Source organism: Girardinichthys multiradiatus, chromosome X (genome assembly GCF_021462225.1).
Source record: "Girardinichthys multiradiatus isolate DD_20200921_A chromosome X, DD_fGirMul_XY1, whole genome shotgun sequence".
Classification (NCBI taxonomy): Eukaryota; Metazoa; Chordata; class Actinopteri; order Cyprinodontiformes; family Goodeidae; genus Girardinichthys; species Girardinichthys multiradiatus.
Window position 1 is genome coordinate 22,507,958 of NC_061817.1, and position 22,541 is coordinate 22,530,498.

Sequence of the window (22,541 nt, forward strand, 5' to 3'; positions counted from 1 at the left end):
AGTGGAAAGGGATGAGACGTCACTTCCAATTGCAACTCAATTCGAAAGTCTGAATGAATCTCATTTGCCTTCCCTTTAAATCCAGTGGCCTGTGCAGGCTGGCTGTTATCCAAATTCCAGCAGGAAAGAGAGGCTTATCCTAACCCCCCATACTTTAATTGTCCACACAGAGACATTACAGAGCGTGGCGGGTTTAAGGGTGAAAAGTGTGAGCAGATTAAGACTGCAAACACAGACCTTACTCTGCTACGGGCACCGTGTGACAGCGTATGCCTGTGTTTATGTGGGATAATCTATAATATATGTTAATTCTGATCCTTTTAAAATCAACTTATACTGCAGATATTATTACAAGTGCCAAAAGCACCCATTATTCAACTGTATTCATTGAAGTAGAAGAAACAAAGGTTTTCTGAATGTACATTTTTACCTGTACTTTTTCCAATTAAAACCACAAACGTCAATGAATTTTAAGGGATTTTATGTGATAGACCAGTGACCATAAAGTTTCCTCTTTTATTTTTGCAATAAAAATCTGAAAAGTGTCTCTTGTTTGTTTCTTCGTCTATAAAATGTTTTGTGTTCAATCTAATCTCATCCAACTTTATCTGCATAGAGCTTTAAAACAACACAGTTAATTAAAGTGCTGTACACAGATATAAAATAAAAAGTAAGGCATGAAACCTGAAAAAAGGTGATAAAAACAAACAATAAAAATGTATTGCACAGTTTAGGGATATTGACTGAGAAAGCATGAGCACTTCTAAGTTTCCTTTTTGAGATAACACGAGGGAGCATAGGACTGAAGCAGATCAGACAAATACTGTGGGGCATGACGGCAATTTTAAAATGATCTCTGAAACAAACAGGAAACCAGCAGGGATAGGTACCAAATTCGGTACTTTTATAGGAACAGGGCCAATTCACTCAGTACTACCAAGTACCGATTCACGTAAAATCAAAAGGTATTATGTTTCGGTAGATAAACGCATCATTGTGACACTGAGTGAGAGGAAGAGTGGGCGATTTTCTATGTCAGAAAAGAACACAGCATTGCACGCACAAGAGCGTAATGACATCAGTAGCCACTGGTGCCGTCAACAAAGCATGCGTGATACGTAGAAAGCTCTCGAAAGTATGGCTCCACTTTCAAAATGCAGTGCAGATTACGCTCGCTGCAATATTCGTGACGCGAAGTGCAGGGCCAGCGGAGGGAATACTTCTAATCTGAGGAAGCATTTGTTTTAAGCACAAGATTTTTCTCAAGGCTGAAGAGCAATTTTCATCAGCCTCAGATATACAGGTCCTTCTCAAAATATTAGCATATTGTGATAAAGTTCATTATTTTCCATAATGTCATGATGAAAATTTAACATTCATATATTTTAGATTCATTGCACACTAACTGAAATATTTCAGGTCTTTTATTGTCTTAATACGGATGATTTTGGCATACAGCTCATGAAAACCCAAAATTCCTATCTCACAAAATTAGCATATCATTAAAAGGGTCTCTAAACGAGCTATGAACCTAATCATCTGAATCAACGAGTTAACTCTAAACACCTGCAAAAGATTCCTGAGGCCTTTAAAACTCCCAGCCTGGTTCATCACTCAAAACCCCAATCATAGGTAAGACTGCCGACCTGACTGCTGTCCAGAAGGCCACTATTGACACCCTCAAGCAAGAGGGTAAGACACAGAAAGAAATTTCTGAACGAATAGGCTGTTCCCAGAGTGCTGTATCAAGGCACCTCAGTGGGAAGTCTGTGGGAAGGAAAAAGTGTGGCAGAAAACGCTGCACAACGAGAAGAGGTGACCGGACCCTGAGGAAGATTCCAGACCTTGGGGGACCTGCGGAAGCAGTGGACTGAGTCTGGAGTAGAAACATCCAGAGCCACCGTGCACAGGCGTGTGCAGGAAATGGGCTACAGGTGCCGCATTCCCCAGGTCAAGCCACTTTTGAACCAGAAACAGCGGCAGAAGCGCCTGACCTGGGCTACAGAGAAGCAGCACTGGACTGTTGCTCAGTGGTCCAAAGTACTTTTTCGGATTAAAGCAAATTCTGCATGTCATTCGGAAATCAAGGTGCCAGAGTCTGGAAGAAGACTGGGGAGAAGGAAATGCCAAAATGCCAGAAGTCCAGTGTCAAGTACCCACAGTCAGTGATGGTCTGGGGTGCCGTGTCAGCTGCTGGTGTTGGTCCACTGTGTTTTATCAAGGGCAGGGTCAATGCAGCTAGCTATCAGGAGATTTTGGAGCACTTCATGCTTCCATCTGCTGAAAAGCTTTATGGAGATGAAGATTTCATTTTTCAGCACGACCTGGCACCTGCTCACAGTGCCAAAACCACTGGTAAATGGTTTACTGACTATGGTATCACTGTGCTCAATTGGCCTGCCAACTCTCCTGACCTGAACCCAATAGAGAATCTGTGGGATATTGTGAAGAGAACGTTGAGAGACTCAAGACCCAACACTCTGGATGAGCTAAAGGCCGCTATCGAAGCATCCTGGGCCTCCATAAGACCTCAGCAGTGCCACAAGCTGATTGCCTCCATGCCACGCCGCATTGAAGCAGTCATTTCTGCAAAAGGATTCCCGACCAAGTATTGAGTGCATAACTGTACATGATTATTTGAAAGTTGATGTTTTTTGTATTAAAAACACTTCTTTTATTGGTCGGATGAAATATGCTAATTTTGTGAGATAGGAATTTTGAGTTTTCATGAGCTGTATGCCACAATCATCCGTATTAAGACAATAAAAGACCTGAAATATTTCAGTTAGTGTGCAATGAATCTAAAATATATGAATGTTAAATTTTCATCATGACATTATGGAAAATAATGAACTTTATCACAATATGCTAATATTTTGAGAAGGACCTGTACAGCTACAATTCCTGCATTCAGCACCGTTAATACGCCTGCATCCGTTAGGGACTCATCGTCTGCAGCCAGCAACATGGCTGGATTTTATTTGTGCATTACACTGCGTAGTCAGTTAAGGGATTTCCTGTTGAAGAAATTTTTGAAACAAGTTAGATGTTATAGATGTTAAACAGCTGGATGTTGTTTTGATATATTCATTAAAGTTTATATATTGAGAAATAAATATGCTAAATAAAATATTTTTTTAGATTTTATTATAACACAAAATAACATTTATTACCACATAAACACACACAAAAGTACCGAAAACTGGTACCATTGAGTACATGTGAAGAGTACCCATCCCTAGAAGCGAGTAAAGTGACGCTAAAACTGGGCTAATGTGCTTGTGTTTTTTTGTACCAGTTAGCAGTCGAGCAGCAGCATGTTGGACCAGCTGGAGACAAGCAAGTGATGCCCGACTCAGGCCAGATCAAGTTCACAAATGTTCTCTAAAAACACTTCTTGAGGTTTTCACACAACTGTTTTATTTACAGGTAGTAGTACTCAAATTAGTACTTAAATGTGATGACTTCTAAAGGAAGTTGGTTGTGCTGGATTTTATTTTGTAGTAGGAGATTAAGGGGGCTAAATAGAAATGTACCCCAGATTTTTCTGAATTTTATTCGTAGAAGAAATTTCAGAAATTATCTATGACCTAAAAATCCCATCAATATAAATTGTAGTTTGTGAAGAAAATGTGAAAAATTTAAGGGTTATGAATATCTTTAAAACATACTGCGTCATTTTTGGATGTTACCATCTGATGAATACACTTACCAAGTATGGAGACCTTACTTAGGAACTCTTCGTACATCTTTCTCTTTCTCAGAGTGCTACCCTGCAAGATAAACACAAAAAACCCATTCACTGATTGATACAGTCCTAAATCAACTGGTAGCGCAGCAGTTTCAAATAATTGCTTCATTATTCTGCTAAATACTGCAGTCATTCTTGGAGTGGCTCGGTTTCAAAAGGTACATTTTGATTTATTTTGCAATGCTTTAATTTTTCTTCTTCTCCCACTTTTATTACTGAAGGATTAGCAAAAGTAAGAGTCAGCAAAATTTGAAATGAGTTGTTAAAATCTAAAATTATTTGAATGGTTACTAGTTTTCTGTATCTTGGTGAACATTTCCAAATGCTATCAGTCACAGAGTAAGAGACGTCCAGTGCCCATAAGAAACAAACTACAATTCAAGGTTATTTAAGATTAACACATCGTAGTTCATGGGGTCATGCTTAAGGAGGTTTGCATGAGATATGAGGTAAAGATTATTGCATGTGTGTGTGTCTGTGTGTGTGGCCTGCCCCACCCATCAGGCAGGGGACTTTCCCCCTCCCTGGCTTTGCTGTGAAAATCAGGTGGTTCGTGACAAAACCAGACCCAGAGACCCCTTCCTCAACTGTGTTTCTACTTCACTGCACAGAGCCACTCAGGGAGAGCAGGAGCATTAAGAAAGCAAAATAAAAAACTCTAGTGAGGGCAGATGATCTTCCACCTCGTCCTCCCCCCCGTTTCTTCCTTTTTGCATATAGAAATGATATATGTATTGAGGCTGGGGTGTCATCAGCACAAGTGCTTTAGTCTCGCTGCTGCCTCTAATTTCATTTAATTTCACATTTTGTCTTAAAAGGGGAGAAAATCTTCTCAAGTGAGTCAACGTCAAACTGAGGATCGTAAACAACTTGATTAAAGGAATTCTAGACTGCTCTGCCTCCCTCCTGGATAAATGATTTGAGTGTGTGCAGGCAAGTCTGTTTTTAGTTCTGCCACTTATGTTCTGCTGCTATCTGAGCAGGGACAACATTTTTAGCATTACGTGAACATGTGCGCTATGTGCGACTCTTAAACTTTCACATGCACATGTTTCACCACACCAGTCAGCACTCCAGTGTTTACAGCCTTTTTGCAATGCTTAAAGATTTTAAATGCTTGCCATGCAAACATAAAACATATACAGTAGGTTTGATTTATGTGACTGCAGTAGGAACAACAGAGTGGGCCCAAGTAATGTCAGTAATGTAGGATCTGCATTTCCAAAGGTTACCAAATAAAAATATGACACTACTGAATATAATACTTTCTTGCAACCATCTTTATTGGCATCTACCCTAATCCGTCTTGTCTACGTGGGAGGGCTTCAGCACACGACTATGTGTAAAAATGTCCTACTTCTCTTCGACCTAATGTCTTTGCCATTCATGTGGTTAAAGATGAGCCAGCCTTTTGGTCTGTTTGGTGTCTTTGAGGTGGAATCATCAAAGGCTTGAGGTGTGGAGCGCAGCCAGACTAAACCAACTGTATCTTAAGCCCCATCTCTATCACCTTCATGTCTGTCCAATATGAGACACCTCCGCTCCCTCAACCTTCATCGCTCCTTGTTTCTTGGTATAATTTGCCCTTGTTTCCTTTCGCCTCGTGTTCTGTTTGTTGACGCTGGTCTGTTAGTTTGATTACGGCTCTGGATGTAATTGTGTCTGTGTAAATACCAAGATGACACAACAACGCTGGTGTTGTATGACTGATGGCAACACAATGGGGAGAGTGTGTTTACTACAAGGACTGGTATTACATTGTTTGCTCAACTCTTGAATAAGGAAAGTGGTGGGATGTGTGGGTGTGATAGTTTGAAGGGGCGCCTTGGTTTTGCTTTACAACATCAATGACATATTACATTTACTATTTATCAACATGCTTATTGTTGATAACGCCACAATTATTATGATAAATCTAATTATATGAAATTCACTTTACTTTTAAGCATAGAGTACGATCTACCAAACTTTATTTTAAAAAATCTGTAGCCTCCCCTCCCTCCCTTGTATCCAATGTACAAACAGTGTACAGTTTTCTTCCAAATCATTACCTTTTTGTTTGTAACAATTTCCAGATAATTTTTCTTTTTTATTGAAAAGTAATAGTTAGAGATGCACCGATATAAAAATTGAGGCCGATATCAATATCCAATATTAATATAGCTGTTACGGCCGAAAATCAATAATTACCGATATTGTATATCATATATATCTCACTATCCTTTCAACACAGTGAAAAAACGACCACACCACTGACATTACTTCTATGTTTCAGTTAAACACACTACAGTCCTGCACTGCATCACTATAACTGTTACGTCATGTACACACATACACAAACAGCAACAAGATGGTATTAAATATTATTAATATCCCGATATGTTAAATAGCCTAATATGTTCAAAACTTCAGCCGATACAGATGTCAATGCCCATATATCGTGCATCCCTAGTAGTAGTCACCTTTAATCTTACATAACTACATCATTTCCAAATCAACAAACCTGTCATGAGGAGTTCCTCAGGGCTTCGTTCAAGGGTCTGCCTCGTTTTTGTTATACATTCTTCCATTAGATCAGATAATTCAGCAGTTAAGTTGTCTTTTTTCTAACAATGGTTAAAGTTTCAACTATTGCAAGAGACAGTGCCGTCTCTGCTATTAAATATCAATTTAGCAATTTGATTTAGGATTCTCACAGAAGCCCCAAATCAGAAATGTAGGCACAAGCTTTGTCCCTAGAACATCATTTAAGCCAATTAGAGTAACATAGAGTCTGCTGCGAGACTCTATGTTGCTCAAACATAGAAATTCATCTAACCACAGCTTTAAAGCCATGGCACTGCTAACCAGCCAAGTTTAGAATGAATTAATAACTTCTGTTTTACTGTATGTTGCTGTGTTTTCTATTAGATTACTTTTCTGTGGACAACCTATTTAAATAATTTTTTTTGAACACAGATTTAGCTTAAAGGTGGGTGAATTATTTCAGCTCCCAGGTAAAGTTTCACTGGTAAGACTTAAAAAACATCATGCAGGCTTACAGGTCCTTCTCAAAATATTAGCATATTGTGATAAAGTTCATTATTTTCCATAATGTCATGATGAAAATTTAACATTCATATATTTTAGATTCATTGCACACTAACTGAAACATTTCAGGTCTTTTATTGTCTTAATACGGATGATTTTGGCATACAGCTCATGAAAACCCAAAATTCCTATCTCACAAAATTAGCATATTTCATCCGACCAATAAAAGAAAAGCGTTTTTAATACAAAAAACGTCAACCTTCAAATAATCATGTACAGTTATGCACTCAATACTTGGTCAGGAATCCTTTTGCAGAAATGACTGCTTCAATGCGGCGTGGCATGGAGGCAATCAGCCTGTGGCACTGCTGAGGTCTTATGGAGGCCCAGGATGCTTCGATAGCGGCCTTTAGCTCATCCAGAGTGTTGGGTCTTGAGTCTCTCAACGTTCTCTTCACAATATCCCACAGATTCTCTATGGGGTTCAGGTCAGGAGAGTTGGCAGGCCAATTGAGCACAGTGATACCATGGTCAGTAAACCATTTACCAGTGGTTTTGGCACTGTGAGCAGGTGCCAGGTCGTGCTGAAAAATGAAATCTTCATCTCCATAAAGCTTTTCAGCAGATGGAAGCATGAAGTGCTCCAAAATCTCCTGATAGCTAGCTGCATTGACCCTGCCCTTGATAAAACACAATGGACCAACACCAGCAGCTGACACGGCACCCCAGACCATCACTGACTGTGGGTACTTGACACTGGACTTCTGGCATTTTCTTCTCCCCAGTCTTCCTCCAGACTCTGGCACCTTGATTTCCGAATGACATGCAGAATTTGCTTTCATCCAAAAAAAGTACTTTGGACCACTGAGCAACAGTCCAGTGCTGCTTCTCTGTAGCCCAGGTCAGGCGCTTCTGCCGCTGTTTCTAGTTCAAAAGTGGCTTGACCTGGGGAATGCGGCACCTGTAGCCCATTTCCTGCACACGCCTGTGCACGGTGGCTCTGGATGTTTCTACTCCAGACTCAGTCCACTGCTTCCGCAGGTCCCCCAAGGTCTGGAATCGGCCCTTCTCCACAATCTTCCTCAGGGTCCGGTCACCTCTTCTCGTTGTGCAGCGTTTTCTGCCACACTTTTTCCTTCCCACAGACTTCCCACTGAGGTGCCTTGATACAGCACTCTGGGAACGGCCTATTCGTTCAGAAATTTCTTTCTGTGTCTTACCCTCTTGCTTGAGGGTGTCAATAGTGGCCTTCTGGACAGCAGTCAGGTCGGCAGTCTTACCCATGATTGGGGTTTTGAGTGATGAACCAGGCTGGGAGTTTTAAAGGCCTCAGGAATCTTTTGCAGGTGTTTAGAGTTAACTTGTTGATTCAGATGATTAGGTTCATAGCTCGTTTAGAGACCCTTTTAATGATATGCTAATTTTGTGAGATAGGAATTTTGGGTTTTCATGAGCTGTATGCCAAAATCATCCGTATTAAGACAATAAAAGACCTGAAATATTTCAGTTAGTGTGCAATGAATCTAAAATATATGAATGTTAAATTTTCATCATGACATTATGGAAAATAATGAACTTTATCACAATATGCTAATATTTTGAGAAGGACCTGTATGTCTAAACAATATGACAACGTGGTTGAAAAGTGAATAGTGAAAAGATTTCCACATAAAGACATCCATAAATCTACACATATGGTTGAAAGATGGCTGAGGTTGGTGAAAGGGCTCACCAAGTCTGACTTTCAATTTTCAAGATATTTTTGTTGGCTAAATAAAGCACTGACCAACATCAAATATCTCTAAAATATGTCCATGCTGAACCAATTTTTGGATGGAAGTTACTACACTGTATGTCCTTTGTTCTGTAGTGAACAACACTTGTAATCATATTTCTATCAATTAAGACCTTCATCATTTCAGCATTTCATTTTGAAGCATGTTTTAAATATGCACTGCAGTGTTTCATCTGTCAGACACTTTGTTGTAGCTGTGATTTGATTTTTATTTACTTCAGTTTGCTTATGTTGTTTCATTCAGGGTACTCATCTGTTTGCTGTTCGAATCCGAGACAGTGGTCCCCTCCGCAGGGAATACCATAATAATAGAAAACAGATCAGTTTGTTAGCATAAGCTTTTTTGTTTGTAAACAAAATCCTGTAATCAGGTAAAACATACAACCGTTTGTTGAAGCCAGTTCTGTGTGATACACTGATTTTTTTCACACATTACATAATCAAGAAAGTCTGATGTTATTTTGCAAATGAACATAACTAATTCTGAACACTTCTGATCTTTGCCAGGTTGTGAATCAATTGGGGCTCAGTTATGTTAATGCAACCATGTTTATGTGCACTTTTCCTGTTTTGTTGCCAACTAAAATTCACTTTAGCAACGTTCACCTGTTTCCACACACTCATAGACAAAGGGCGGTATGGGTTTTGTTATTTTGTTAGAGCACATTAACAAACGACAGTTAGGAAATATTCAAAAATTTATTTAAACATTATTAAGGGTGGTTAAGGGGTAGTTCCACTGTTTCTAATTTGTCATGGATGTTAGCGTATCTCAAAATTGGTCTTGTGTGGGTCTAAAACACATTTTGTGAAACATCAAGTCCTGTTGCATATGTGGTGTACATGTATGACTGGGATCTGGGAATAAGAATGAGATTTCCTTTTATTTTAGCTTATTTTAAGAATGCTGTAAAATTGATATCTTAAGTCAAAAATGCTGTTTTTATTCGTAGAAATGTCATAGCAGGGATCAGATTAAAGCAATTGATATCATCAGACCATTCGGGTCCCTTGTGTTCTCACTGTGCCTTAATGAAAAGATTGTGTTTTTGTCCACGTTGTGTCCTAACTTGAATATTATCCAACATCCATCAATCCATTTTCAGTACCCTTCTTATCGTTTTTAGGCTGGACCCTATCCTAGCACTCAAATTAGCTTAACTTGTCTTACTAAATAACAGCTTAGTGCTTAGTCTTAGAACACTTCAGCACATAGAAAAAATCATGTAAGCAAAAGTTTGTACAATTCTACATTCTATTTGTTTGGCTTGAAATCAAATGGATAAGTGACATTTTAAGTGTTAAATCTCACTTTATCTTAAAATTTGAAGATTATGAAGACAAAGAGGACAGTGGAACAGATGTGAAAAAATCAAACAAACAACAGTGCCAATGCACCTTTCAACCTCAGCGCTAACTAGCTGCGGATCCAGAGACTCAGCGTAAGTTTTTACTGGGAAACACACATATTCTTACACAAAGAGAGAATGCTCATTGTGTCGGCCAAAGACACTGCCAGAATACCACACTTTATAAAAACAGCTTTACAAATCATTGACAGCAATAATTAACTACAGGTTCATGTAATTGAATTCTATTTTCAACCCCGCCACCCCCTCTACTTGTTGCTGCTGGAAAGAACGAAGGAATGAGAGCTGCAGAGAGCGAGAATGCTCTCAAAGAAAGGTTACCAGGGCGGATTGGGCCGTCACTTTAACTATGCGCTTAAGAGGTGACATGAGTGCTAGGCAGATTTCTGCCAACTTTACAATGAGCTTAAATTCCCCTTCTCAAAAAAAAAAACCCTTCTTCCACATCCACAAGCTCTGAAAACTGAAATTTCACTGCTGCCAATGGCAAAGTTTAGTAAAAACACAGGAATTAGGGAGGTTAATTGGTGTCTGACTAATTTATTTGAAATAAAGTGTTAGGAACGTCTGAGGTAGTGTTTAGCTGGACAAGGGTTCTGACAGAGATATACTCAGACATGTGCAATAATTAGTCATTCAAATGGAACAAAAAATATGTCTGTGAGTGTGACAGCCAGGGCAGAGCACCTAATGTTTCCACTTTAAACATTTAGACATTCCTACCAGATAAGCTCCTGGAGTGAGAAGTGCATGTACAGGCATTAGAATTGACCCTTTCTCTCCTATTCAGCCCACACACTCACTCTCCTCTTTTACTTTTTTCCCTTTTCTCATCTAAGGGGAGATCTAGGGAGATATTAAAATGGGAGTATAGGCTCCTGTGTGTGCATGCACCTGTAAATGAAAGCGAGTGCTGTAAGTGTTTAAGGAGTTTTAAGGAGCTAAGTGGGAGGAAATATTGGATGCAAAAGAGCATGAAAGATGAGTGTTGAGGACCAAACACAGAATAAATGAGATATGTGCTCACATATATCATACTTACTTCAAAATTCAATCACAGTGTGAATATTATTCTGATATTTGTTTTATAGTATTCTGTGTTCTAAATGTTTAATATCTATTTATTTATTAGAATTTTAAATTGTAGCCTATATTAGACTAAAAAGAATAAAAGTTCAATAATGTTTTAATAGACCTTGTTTCACAGCAACATGGCTGTGTGGAAGTGTTTCATATCCCTTGAACTTTTCCACATTTTGTCACATTACAACTAGAAACTTAAGCACATTTTATTTGGATTTTATGTTGCAGAGCAACACAATGTATGCATAATGCACAATACAAAGTAGGAGAAAAATAATACATGGTTTTCAAAATTATTTACAAATAAAAAAGCATCCCACTCTAGCAGTAAGAAAGCCTTTAGTAAAATCCAGTATAGGCCACCTGTGTGTAATTTGATCTCATAATAAGTAACGACATTCCACATCACCGTGAACACACCCTCCCAGTAGCAAAGCATGACGGTCGCTGCAATATGATGTGGGGATGCTTCTCTTCAGCAGAGGCAGAAAAGCTGGTCGGACCTGATGTGAAGATGGATGGAGCTGAATACATGAAAATCCTAAAAGAGACCCTCCTAGAAGCTGCAAAATAGGGACTGAATTCCATTAGTCTAAAGTCTTGCAGCGTCTGACAGGTTTTCTCTTGTATTTAGCTTCATCCATCTTCCCATCCACTCTGTTCCTGTTGAAGAAAAACGTCCCAAGACATTATACTGCCATCACCATGTTTAACCATAGGGATGATGTTTTCTGGTGCTGTGTATTTATTCTGAGATGAATTTATACACGGAGGGACTCCAATTAATGTGTTATGGATTTTATTAAGGAGTATCAGAGTAAAGAGGTCAGAACACACATACGACCCACTTTCAGTATAATTTCCCTTCCTTATGAACTAATTTGTGTTGCCCTGCTGCATACATTCTTAAAAGGTTTGTTGACGTTTGTAGTTCTAATGTGACAAAATGTGAAATACTCTGTTTCCAATTCAATAAGAATTTTATATTTAATTAAATAGAATGATTTTTAATGTATTGTATTTTATTTTTTAATACACAAAACCAAAAAGTGCTAGCTGTATAATGAAGTTGTTCTTAATGCTAGAGATCTGGTAGCTGCGGAATTGTTGGCATTCAGTGTGTTACCAGAGTTGGTACTTCCTGATATCACAGAGTATACTTATTTCAGTTTGTTGGCATACATACCATGAGGATGCGGCGGTAGCTGTCTCTGTCGATGCCCCACAGTTTAAGATCAGTCTTGGCCTTGACGGTGGCAGCTCTTGGAGTCCCATAGATCAGTGCCAGCTCGCCAAAACTTCCCCCCTCTCCAATATTGGTCACCAGCTCACCATTCACATACACCTGCAGAGATAAAAACAGAAAAGAGGGATGGACAGTAAATAAGATTATCTGTTTCAAAGAATGCCAACAACTGGCAGTTGCACTCGGACTATTGCAGTCCTCACAAAGCTATTGACTTTTTTATTTTTTCTTCTACTCTAAGCCATCAAATGAAATTATCTAAAAGGTCATCCATCATACCTTATATTTCTTCATTTCTCCTTATCCTGTGTCTTTTATGTCTTTCTTGTGTTCTGGAAGTCATGGTAGTTAGATAGATGTGCAAACCTTTTCAGGTCTATCCTCAAATGAAATGCATACACACCCATCCCGATAATTGCTTACATCCACACACATGCTGCTTTTAGACCAGCCGGTAGAGCTCTACAGACAATACAACCTCAGTGAGGCTCATAGATGCCGTCTCTGGGGTCGTTATGGTTTCAACTGTCAACACGCTATCCACTATCTTGTTGACTTAATAACACAGAGAGAAAGGAGGGAGGGAAACAGAAGGTGGGTTTATTCCTCTGTTTGCTGCTGTGAGCTGCCAGAATTGTTGGAAGTCATTATTCAGACTCTGAGGGGAACCACAAGGGACCCATCCGTCACTATAGGCTGGATTAGGTTCAAAGGGATGCACAGCGCTGACTGTGGTTACGTCAAGCCTCAGAAAACAATTATCAGAACGTTGCAAAAGCGTTACATCAGAGCGGACCAGTGGGGGTATTTTTACAACAGTTTCCAATCCTGTACTCAGGTAGTAATTATTTTGACTTTATGCTTGTACTTGCACACTTATTATAGGTTTCATTCAGCTCCCCTAAATAGTCCCTTTAAGTTCATAAAACAGAAAAAGGGTAAACTTTAACTTTTGGTAACAGTACGTGCAGCTCTAGGAAGAAAGATTGAAATAAAGAATGTTTTGCAAATGTCCTAGAATTTTATAAACCTAAATATTTCACTAAATATGAGCAGAAACTTCAGTGGCTAATAGCAGATAAGAAACAATATCAAACAAAATAAATCAAAAGCAAACAAGAATAAAGCATGAATTCATGCTTATTGTTAGTTGGCTTCACAGCTTTCCAACATCCTGAACTAAATCAAGAACAAAACAGAACTTTCTTCTGCAAAACAAAAGTATGTTAAATGTACTAAACCTAGTGCTTGACAATGTTCTTCCTATAGACAAAAGCCAATGTCTTAAAGTAAACAGATTTGTGTGCAGACATAGAGGGGATTACATTAGTAGCAACTTTCAGGCAGTTTATGAGATGCTGGCAAATTTACACCCCTGTCTAATGAGAGACATCTCCACACTCCCATAATCTCTGCACTGTCCTTGACGTAGTTTAATGCCAGGGCTGTGGCTGGGAGGCAGCCGCTGTCTGTAAGGGATGGATGAGAGGGATATGAGGTGAAATGGATGTAAAAGAGGGCGAGGTTTGGCAAGGGAGGGATGGGAGTTTGAGGATAGTCTTCCCACAGCTCTGGTGCAGACAGAAAAGACTGTGGGAGCAGATTCACTAGTGAGCAGTACACATCTGGTGTGGCACATCGAAGGAGGAGCAATCAAGGCAGAGCAAAGCTGCAGCTGCGTGACGGTGCAGCTGTTGAGCTGAAACAACTTTATGGAAAACCTTAGGAGCAAGTGGAAGTATAAACATTCAAGCTTTGGATATGGTCAAATAAAATGCAAAAAAACAAAAACAAATCTATATAAATAACTAGTATTTCCTACAGTGATAGGACGAAACCTTTGCAGTATTCCACGGTCAACTCCTGGAGGTATCATAGCAAAGCTGAAGCAATTGGCAACACCAGGAACTAATAACAAGATTTTTATGTAAATCTTTATCTAACACTTAAGCTGAAAATTTTCCACAAAACTGAATGATGTTTTGTGGAAAATTGTGGCTCACTTCTCTTTCACACGAATCTCTGTATAATTCAGGTTACTTATCTAATCACATCAACAAGACACATCTAAAACAATGCCAGTCAAAGCAGCGAGACTATCAGCTATTTAAGCTGGAGTCCTTCTATCAAGGCACCATATCAGAGCTTTGCTTCCTACTTTCAATTTAGGATGGATTACTGATGTTGGAAACCTTAAAAAAGCTCACCAACCTGCCTCTCTCCTTTTACCCAGTTTTTTTTTCTCGCTGCTGTAAGTTGATAAGGTCACTTCCTGTTTAACTTTCCATCGGCTCCTGTTTTATCTCTCCACTTAACTCTATCGCTTGGTGTCAGGCTCGCAAAGACAATAGTTCTTCTCAATTTGGGAGCCTTCATGGGGCGCTCACCTCTGAAGCGCCATGTTCAGATTGTCATCAGACCAGAACCAGACTTTGAAGAGGACAAAATATAAGAGCAGTTCAGCAAACAAGCCCATTAGTAATGGTGCAGTTGTGTCTTGACATGACTGGAGAAGCAAGGATTTTAAACGGGGTCACAATCTTCTTTTGTAAACTATCTTTGAAAACAGATGAATGAAAGTTAACATAGGTAAACGTCAAACTGGAATACCTTCAAGTGTAATTTTTGTTTAATCTTTAAAAATAATATATGATAAAAAATGTATCCATTCAGACGTCCATCCAGTGGACGCTGTTGCAAAAGGAAGTAGGGCCAAATTGAGCTGTTATCAGTATCAGTAAGTGGTTTAAGAATGAGGAAGTACAGAAATACAAAGAAATACAAAAAGGTATTTAAAATGAAACTGTGTTTCCTACAATGGGTGACTTTATTAGATTCTTGTTTGTCTGCTCTGTCTCACACACACGGCAGGAAGGCTAGAAAAATATTTTGATTGCTGTTTTTATGTCTGTTTATTTTATTAATATTACAGTTGTAGAAAAAAAGCAGCCGACTAGAGCCAGTATTGGAAACTCAAGAGCTTTACAAAAACTGGACACTAGAAATCAACTAAGAAATTTCAACTGATGTTTCTCTATAGAAATATGTTAAATTGAACTTTTCTTAACCCATACATCTTGTCCAAATTTAGCTTAAACTAAGACATTGAAAGACATGGTTGGTTAGCTTGTTATATTTTTACCGTTCACTGTCAGCCACATGTTCATGTTGTTCAGACAGAAGGCAGCAACATTTTGCTAGAGGGTGTGTGCTTGTGTTTGAGTGTGCCTGACACTTACGTCCACTTCACCTTGATCAATCACGTAGAAGTTGTCTCCTTCATCACCTGAAGAGGAGAGAGAAGAAATCATGAGCTTATACGAACAAAGAAAGCAACTAACACACATGCAATCTTAGTTACTTAATTATTTCATATTAAATGAACCCTCTGCTAGCAAAGGTTCTGGACAAATAAATCACGAATTATATTAGATAGGAGTAAGAAATAATTACATGCAGCAAAATTCAAAAAACGTTACTCTTAAAAAGTTAATAATGCAAAACTGAAAGTCTGATTTGTCTTTTTCTCCTAAAAAGAAACAAAATAAATTAAAGAACAGTGCCATTTCTTTGAGTTCTTATAAATTAAATGGCTTTGAGCTTCTGGGTAGCGTTAAAAGTGCTACTGCCTTCTTGAGATAACATATTTCACAGGGCATGCCAATAACTTTGTGCAAAAGATCTCATGCCAGTAGAAAGTTGCAGTAACAGCAGTGATTAGTCATTACTTTGGTTTAACAGCGGAAACTCTGAAACATAAGTGCCTGAACATGCAAAGCTTTAACACAGTGCAACAGTGGCTATCTACAGGTGGTTGCTTTATTCATCACGGTCTTTATAAAATTGAAAACAAGCAAAGTTCAGTCCATAAAATGTGGTCTACTTGTGTCACTGTCATAGAAAAGCTGTGTGTTAAACAAACAAAAACACTAAAACATAACTGCATTTCAAGGCAAACGTGGGCTTAATGAGTCTAAATGACAAATATGTATAACAGTGCATCCTTTTGGTACAAGGTTCTGACTTTGTGATTATTTTTTGGTCCAAGTTCACCTGAAGACCTAAAAGGTGGGGGACACCATGTGAGTAAAGTTCACAAAAGTTCACACGGCTAATTAATACTGAGAGGATTGGAGGGCTCGTTAATCATACTGCCCTATTTGTCACATGAAATGTTCGTTGTCTGTCTGAAAGCCTACCCCTGAAAAGACCCTAAAGAGCCGTGCACACACACATATTCTGACAAACCTGCTGCAACCTGGCCCTGCCATAATTTTTCTTCTTTCTCTCTCTTTCATCTCATCTATCCCTCCTTCAGTTTCCTCTAACTGTGTCTGTCTTTTCTTGTACTCTTCCTGTCTTTTATCACTTTGGTGGCCAGGGCTTTGTTTTGCGTCTTTTGCTTGAGAGTGCAGGCAAATATTTAACCAGAATCTGCACACACGAACACACACCGACATATGCACTCTCACAGGCTAACATACCTCATGTGGTCTTGTTTCAACAGAAGGTCAGTTTCATTTATACCAATAGCTTTGCTGCAACAGGCACCATGGGTTACATCTGTGATATCCAGTATGTTTTATAAGCAAAGTACCTATCATAAGGGGTTAGCATAAGACATTTTGATAAAATAATTTAAGTAGTAGCAGCAATATGTATCAATGGTGTTGTATCTGTAGGTATTAGGGCTGCAACTAACGTTTATTTCGCTAATCACTTAAACTGTTGACTATTTTTTCGATGGCAAAAGGTGCTTAATAGGAGATCTTTTACATAATTTGAACCAGGTGAAGCTAAAACTATGCCACTTGAGGAGTTCTGGATAAAGCATATTTATAGACAAAGAAGGTGTTTAATCTTAAATGTAAAATGTAAACATTTTTTGTACAGTTTTGACCTAATTACTGCTCTGAGTGGGTTGTTCTTTGGCATCTTTTACAGTCTGTATATTCCAGTTAATAACTTTTTGATTACTAAAAAAGGTTGAAGAATATTTTAATAATTGTTTAGTCACGATTAATACAGTTAATTGTTTCAGGCCTAGTAGCTATTGAATCACTTGCTCAAGCCATGCAATGGTACAAGCAACGTAGAGCTCATTGTTGGATAAAGCATTATTATGGTGGATATTAATTGACATGCCACACTTACAACTTTTTTCATCTCAATCTACTAAAAAACATACAAGATAATATATTCCAGCAGTTTTATTTTTTAATCCTGGTAGCACTGTTGTATATGTGTCTTAAATGTCGATGGAGGAAATGCTGATTTATGTAAATAACGCTCAGTCGTCATGTTGTGACACATTTGATACTGTAGCATACATGATGTGGCTGCTATGGATGTTTTAGGCAGGCCAAAAACGTCCTTTAAATTAGCATTAGAAAGGCAAAATACATAGTACGTATGTTTGCTCATTTCTACGAAATTTACGCAAGTATGTCGCAGCAGTGACCCACTAAAAACAGTTAATCTCATGCTTCAGTATGCAGGTGCTCTGTATAGTATACCACAGGGGTCCCCAATTAAAATAGCAGAAGGTCCACCTCGTCCCTCATCCAAACACTTTAAATCCGAACATTTTAAATCAAGAGACAAATATATTTTCTTATATCTTTATTTACACTAAAACACTATTTTTTTTTAAACTACTGATAAGTTATTCAAATGCCCATGAAATCATAAGCTGAACAGAAAAGAGCAATCCAATTTAAGTACCAATATTAAACACACTTTGAATGGCACAGTCGAGCTGGGTCTGTGCAACTTGGTATAATTCTGCTCTCCTTGTTGTGCTTGTGACAGGCATGGAAATTTGCTTAACCTTTTCCTGAAGTTGTTGTCCTTCTGTTCCATCTTTAAGTGTTTCTGCCACAGTTTTTATGCACTCTTTGATCATTTCCCAGTCAATGAAAGGCTTTGTGTGTTTTCCCAAAATCCAATGTACTCACAGTGAACACGGGTAACAGACTGTATGCTTCTGTCCATTCATCTTTAAATGTGTTATTTTCATCGTCCACTTTAGGTATTTTTGATGAAGCCATCTTCTTTTACTCACTCATCTGTGCACCAAGTAATTGTACTATCAGCAAGCGTGAGCTGCCAGTAACTTAGCAACCCGTGATGAAGGACCTGCATCGGTTCTTCTTTGTCGTTTTCTGGCGGTTGGCATACAACGATGTGGTGCATTACTGACACCAGCTGGCTTGGAGTGCGGACCAGAAAGTCGCTGACCTACATAGCTGTTTGTCGCATCTGTTCAAAAGTCAGACGTGACAGCTGGCAGGAATAAAATGTTTATATCTACATAGTAAATGAGAAAATGTTTGCTGTTAGGGTAGCAGCAGCAGCCCTGACTGAAGCAGCTCATTGCCCGACTTGCATAACGTGCAGGCCGAGGCCAGACGCTCCGCAGGGCTATACCATAATAACACAAGATGCGGCGCAAGTGAAGTTAAACACTGTTGGACAACATGCAGTAATATATAAATGTTTAAAATCAGGTTGGGTCCGGATTGGACGGCATGTGGGTCCGGACCCTGGTCTGCTAATCCGTGACCTCTGGTATACAATATACTGCATTCCCTCACTTCGGCATGCCGAATGCTTGAAGTGGCTCCAGTGGCAGGGTAGCCTCACCTCTCTTCTGATTAATTCAGCTTATAATTATTTGACTTGAGGGCATTCTTAAACTGTGTTTAGATCACTGAACTATCAGCCCAAGATGGTCAGGAGATTATCGAGTAGAGCTGCGCAATATATTGCACATTTATCATTTTCGCAATATCACTGTACACAATATACACATTGCAAAGAACTGCCTGGAATGCAATAAATGTTAATTATTTAAGTAACAAGCATTAAGAACAACTACTGTATTTGGTAAAATTTTTTAATCCAGCATTAAAAAATCTAAAAGGTAAAGAGGGTTTAAAGTAGTCAAGTCATTAAGATACTACAACTATTCCAAAACAGCAGACGTCAGCAAGAAGCAACCTTTTTAATGCCATTTACCATTAACAGGACATATAAATGATTGTCTGGGGTCTATGTTTAATATGAACTCAAATCAGAAAGACATTAATACTTCTTTGTTTTATTTATTTATCAGAAGTTATATCGTCATCGTGATACTTTTCCTAATATCATAAAAAAAACTAAATATGTGCTGATGCAGGAAATTTTGCACCATTCATTGCGGTACAAATGGAATTAAAAAAACAGGTGCGCATCATACGTTTAGGTCCCCCATAAAATGTGTTTTTATCTATTCCAACATATACTGAAAAGTAAGAAACAGTGCAAGTTTCTGTTGCCATACCTATCAGGCACCAAAAGGGGGTAGCTGTAGCTAGCTGAGCCACAACCTTTACGTGTCACTGTGTTAGAGATTTTTTAGAAGCTCCCATTTTAAACTTTCTTGTTTTTATTTTCAGAAAAAAACGTTCACAATGATATACCTTTAGGATTCAGCTGATAAAACTAAAGGTAGACAAAAGTGAAAAACTAGTTTAAATTGCATGATAACTACTGCTCAGTCCATAAAGTGTTACCCCCTTTTTAGGTCTTTATAGTGTGTAAGTAGCTAGTCGTAGGAATTGGTTTTTTCAAGCTCAACAGAAGTCCAAACACTAGCTATGACATCAGTACTTTATAAACCACACTCTGTAGTTTAAATAAGAATGGGCTGTCTGGGTCTGGGGGCCCGGCATAGTAAGCTAGACTTATTATCACCAAATTAGGGCTGATATAGGGCTGAAAGCTGTTTTAAGAGTAGGTGGGAGGCACCAAAAGTTATCCTTCACCTAGTGTCTGTTTGTGAACATTTTTCTGAGTGCTCCACGGCTGTAGCATGTGATTTTGTGCAGGTGTTAACATGACATTATCTAAAGTGGGGGATTTTCAGAATGTGTGTTTTTTAGTGTTTCAAAAATATAGGATTAAATGTCTGTGTTTGATAGGAGTTTCAAAAAGGAAAATAAAGGAAGAAATACAGGGAAAAAATGCAGTCTGGTATTCCTGGTCTGCTTTTCTTCCAAATCCAGGGATGACTAGGGTAGAGGTGTGATTGTAAAGCAGAGGAGAGGGACCTAACAAGTGGTGCAAGTTGAGTGGAATGTGTGAGTAGGGCAATGAGAGGAAAAGGGAGTGGTAGGATAAAATAAACATGCCCAATGGTGACGGTGTAGATGTATTCTTTGAGATAAATCTATTATGGATAATCAGTAAAAGTGGTGTTTTAATTGCTTCCTTTCTGTTTAACTAGTTTAGTTGTTCAAGTCTGTGAAAAGACAAGGTTACTTATTAACCAGCAGGCAGCAAAATAGTTTCAGAAAATTGTTCAGTTGATCTGTGGATCCAGCTGATATTGTTCTGATTTGGCAAAACATTTGGTCCTATTGTTGGCTACTACAACTCTGTATTCAGGATTTAGGGCAATACTTGTATTGTAATAGTGGATTGCTACAACAAAACAGCACCTAGCAAATGTTTTCACATCCCTTAAACGTTTTCACATATTCTCATGTTACAAGCAGAAATCATGTTTTTATGCTTCCTTTGTGAAACACTGTGATTTTTATCTGTGAAAGGTGATACATAAATCAAATCAACTTCATTGCGTCTTATTTATATTTTATGGGACACAAAATAACACAAAGAAGCATAAATTGTGAAATAGAAAGAAAAAGTACAAAATTATCAAAATTTGTTTTTATTAAGCCTCAGAAAAGAGTGGTATGCATTTGTATCCAGCTTTGTAGAAAAGCTCCAGTTTGATGGAGAGTATCTGTAAATAGCAATTGTTAAGTCTTGCCACAAATTCTGGATTAAGGTTTAGGCAAATTTTACACTTACAAATATCCTTTGATTGGACCCATTTCAGTATAGTCCTGGTTGTATGTTTAGGCTCATTGTCTTGCTGGAAGGTCAACCACAACTCTTGTCTCAAGTCTTCGTCAGCCTCATCAACACAACTTTCTTTACAATTGTCCTGTATTTAGCTCTATCCATCTTCCCATTAACTAATGCTGCTTTTCTACTGGCATTATATATGTATTACCTACATGCTCAAGAGCAGATACTATCAGAGCTGAGTAGGGGTTACATGTGACGTGAACAGACTGCTGTTTACTGATTGGCCATGGGGCCAGGAGAAAAGAAACTTTTTTTGCCAAGGTAGTGCAGGGGAAGGTTAATAAAACTCTAGAGAGAAACATGATTTAACTTTTTACAAATCATAAACCATGCCTGAAGGCTGAAAGAAAAGAAAAAGGACACCATGTCAGCTTTCTGAATTACACACAGGCGGTTTACTTTTTCCCAAAATACACAAAACAATACCACTATGAAACAGCGTGTTTGATTTAGAAATGTATTCACAGTCCTTAAGCGAACCACTGTCTGCAGGAGGAAGGAGAAGGCAGAGCCTGCATCGGGTCAAACGGGAGGAAGACCCCGCTGAATCCGCACAGCCCAAATATCCAATATTACAGGTCCTTCTCAAAAAATTAGCATATTGTGATAAAGTTCATTATTTTCCATAATGTCATGATGAAAATGTAACCATCATATATTTTAGATTCATTGCACACTAACTGAAATATTTCAGGTCTTTTATTGTCTTAATACGGATGATTTTGTCATACAGCTCATGAAAACCCAAAATTCCTATCTCACAAAATTAGCATATCATTAAAAGGGTCTCTAAATGAGCTATGAACCTAATCATTTGAATCAACGAGTTAACTCTAAACACCTGCAAAAGATTCCTGAGGCCTTTAAAACTCCCAGCCTGGTTCATCACTCAAAACCCCAATCATGGGTAAGACTGCCGACCTGACTGCTGTCCAGAAGGCCACTATTGACACCCTCAAGCAAGAGGGTAAGACACAGAAAGAAATTTCTGAACGAATAGGCTGTTCCCAGAGTGCTGTATCAAGGCACCTCAGTGGGAAGTCTGTGGGAAGGAAAAAGTGTGGCAGAAAACGCTGCACAACGAGAAGAGGTGACCGGACCCTGAGGAAGATTGTGGAGAATGGCCGATTCCAGACCTTGGGGGACCTGCGGAAGCAGTGGACTGAGTCTGGAGTAGAAACATCCAGAGCCACCATGCACAGGCGTGTGCAGGAAATGGGCTACAGGTGCCGCATTCCCCAGTCCTGGGCAACAGAGAAGCAGCACTGGACTGTTGCTCAGTGGTCCAAAGTACTTTTTTTGGATGAAAGCAAATTCTGCATGTCATTCGGAAATCAAGGTGCC

The 22,541-nt window shown here is 38.7% G+C and overlaps 1 protein-coding gene across 1 annotated transcript in view; it reads right to left on the reverse strand.

Moving 5' to 3' along the window:
* The window catches only part of LOC124863574 (cAMP-dependent protein kinase type I-beta regulatory subunit-like), a 105,682-nt gene that overhangs the window by 22,406 nt on the left and 60,735 nt on the right, over nt 1-22,541 (reverse strand). The window contains exons 6-8 of the mRNA XM_047358009.1: nt 15,515-15,561; nt 12,216-12,374; nt 3,713-3,773 (exon numbers count right to left, since the gene is read on the reverse strand). Coding sequence (XP_047213965.1) covers nt 3,713-3,773; nt 12,216-12,374; nt 15,515-15,561 — 267 coding nt within the window. The remainder of the gene's footprint in view (nt 1-3,712; nt 3,774-12,215; nt 12,375-15,514; nt 15,562-22,541) is intronic.